Source organism: Propithecus coquereli, unplaced genomic scaffold (genome assembly GCF_000956105.1).
Source record: "Propithecus coquereli isolate 6110/MARCELLA unplaced genomic scaffold, Pcoq_1.0 Scaffold94, whole genome shotgun sequence".
NCBI lineage: Eukaryota > Metazoa > Chordata > Mammalia > Primates > Indriidae > Propithecus > Propithecus coquereli.
In genome coordinates this window covers 3839493-3842079 of record NW_012155729.1, presented here as the reverse complement: position 1 = coordinate 3842079, position 2587 = coordinate 3839493, and the positions used below count along the sequence as shown (strand labels likewise).

At 62.1% G+C, this 2587-nt stretch overlaps 1 protein-coding gene across 2 annotated transcripts in view; it reads right to left on the bottom strand.

Moving 5' to 3' along the window:
- Positions 1 to 6: 6 nt before the first annotated feature.
- Positions 7 to 2587, bottom strand: part of PFKFB3 (6-phosphofructo-2-kinase/fructose-2,6-biphosphatase 3) — a 73938-nt gene continuing 71357 nt past the window's right edge. For both annotated transcript variants that reach the window (XM_012664935.1, XM_012664938.1), the window contains one exon: positions 7 to 366. In XM_012664935.1, coding sequence (XP_012520389.1) covers positions 319 to 366 — 48 coding nt within the window. In that variant the 3' untranslated portion in view covers positions 7 to 318. The remainder of the gene's footprint in view (positions 367 to 2587) is intronic.

The window sequence follows — 2587 nt, the reverse complement described above, 5'->3', positions numbered from 1 at the left end:
TCAGGGGCGTCCTTCCCCCTCCTCGACCCAGAGTCTTCGCGAGCCACTCGGAGGGTCCCCAAGGCCAGACACCCCTGGGGGACCAGGAGAGCAGAGGACGAGGGGCCTACGGCTTGAGGCAGGCAGCCAGGGACCCGCGTGGCTTTCTGGGGTCTCGGCCGACCCGCACCAGGCACGTTCTCTTCAGCCGCAGACCCCTCCGCCTCTCCTCCGCCCCTCCCCGTTCCAGAAGTCCTTGGGATCATTTGGCCTTGGGTAGCCGGAAGGGCACAAGCTAAGCTGCAGAAATGGAGATGGAACAGCAGCGACGCGTCCGCTTCAGTGTTTCCTGGAGGAGTCGGCGCCGCTCCGGGAGCCTTTCACGTTCTGTGTTCAGGAGAAAAGAAGGAGGGGAGGGGTTAGGACCAGCAGCCGACTCCGACCCCAAAGCAGAAGACGCAGTCATGCAGCGGAGACTCCGTCCCTCCCTCTGCCCCAGACAAGAACACGACCGAGACAAGTGTCACCGTCCCTACAGGTGGCCAGATGGGTCCCAGAACACGATAGGAGATGACCCCACAGCCACAGAGAGGAGGGCCGGGCGGGGGGCCGGAGCCCGCCTGGAGGACCCGGCAGCTCCGGTGGTGTCAGAGCTGCTCAGGGAGGACGGTGGGCCGCTCGGTGCCCCCGGAGCCTCGTGCATCCAGATTCTGGCAACACAGCTCGACAGGTAGACACAGGTGATGCGTGGGATGGCCGGATGCAGTGGGGGACCGAGACGGCAGCCAGGCAGAGGGGCTGTCACTAAAGCTCTGTCCCAGCTCTGATCACAGCGGCCGTAGCAGGAAGCCCCACTCCTAAGGCACTGGTTGGTATCAAAACCCCCTTAAAAAAATTCTTAAATCAGCCGGGACACACGATTGCTGCCACCGCACAGCAAGGTCTCTTTCCCAACCTCTTTACCCCTCAATTAAAAAACCGCACAATTTTTAAAAGTGTTCTCTATGGCCCTGCATGCCTCCGCCAAGACTGTTCTGAAGGGGGTCGGGGGAGAGCACGGAGCCCACTCCCACCCTGCTCGGACCCCTGGGTCCACGGCTGGAGACGCCTCTGGGAAGGAGAATCGCAAGGCCGGCAGCTCCCAGGTGGGGCGGGGCCCGGGAACCAGGTGATGGGCACCGCTGGGCAACGGTGGGTCTCCCGGGAGCACCCTGGACCCTCAACGCCTAGAGACAGCTGCAGCCAGGTCGCGGGGGCGGAGTCGGCTGCGTTCCCTCCACGGCTACCGGCCGCAACTGCCGGCCACGCCGAGAGCCCACGGCTTCCGGCACCCACAGACAATAGCGATGCAATGACGCTGGAGAGGCTCGAGGCTGGGTCCCGTCCCCATCGTTCACTCGGGGGGCCCAGCTCAGGACACATGGTGGTGAGAGGAGACAGACCAGAAAGCAGCTCGCGCCAAGGACGCCGCGCTCGACACCTCGCACTGAGACAATGAGCCACGGACCGCACGATAGCAGTCTGCACATGGACCACGATGCCACGACCCAAGAGACGCGGAAGGGGCGGGTGCATGCACTCAGGCATTTACCTTTCCAAGGTCAGTAGGGAGAAAACTTTGAGAAAATGTGACAGACAGTTCGTCTTTCAAGCATAGTGGGGAAGAGGAAGAAACAGGTTGCAAAAGAAAAAAAAAATCTTTACTAGGATTTTCTTTCTCGTGTGCATTGGAAATTTAAAAATCAAGGCTGCACCATGAATGCCAGTGGTCTCTCGACCTCAAGCAGCCGGCACAGCCCCGGGAAGACGCCGCAGAGGGCGGAGTCCGGGCTGACATCCCTATTCTACCAGGAAACCGAGATCGCCGGCACCACACCCCAGGGCGTCCCCCTCCCAAGTCTGAGAGCTCCAGCAACCCCGTGGCCACAGGCAGACCTGACCCCAGGGGGCCCCGGAGTCCCTGCCCGGCCCAGGGCGCCGAGTCCCTCCCCGTGGTCACAGCAGCTGCCGTCCACCAGGCACTTACAGGGAGCGGCTGTTCTGCCAAGCGATACGTCATATTCTCATTCATCAAAACACCTCATCAAGTTATCATCCCCACTTTACAGGTGAGGAAGTTACGATCCTCGAATTGCTTAAACGTGCCCAGAGGTCCAGAGCCGGAGGCCAACCAAAGACCCGACATGCGACCCCAGCTCGGTCTGACCTCAGTCATAAATTTTGGTCACAGGGCTCGGGTCAGCTCCTGGAATCAGACGTAGCTACGATCCCAGCGTGGTCACGCTCCCCGGCTGGGCGGGACCCGGGGGTCCGGGCGTGCCGTGGTCGGCGGGACGCACTTTGGCGGAGCTGGAGCGGCTCTAGCCGCGGGCACTACTACAGGAGCCCTGGCGCCAGGCAAGCTCGCCCTTAGCAGGGCGGGGGCATGTCCCCGAATGGACCCTCCCGGTAGGGAGATTTCCTTCCTGGCAACATCAGGCCACGGGTCAGAAGGAACAGGACTCGCGTGGCGGCAAAACCCGCGGGCTCCAAACCCACGGGCTGGTGTCACACAGGAGAACCCTAACCCGGAAGCAGTCCAGGCTCCGGTTCACACTTCAGGGGATGA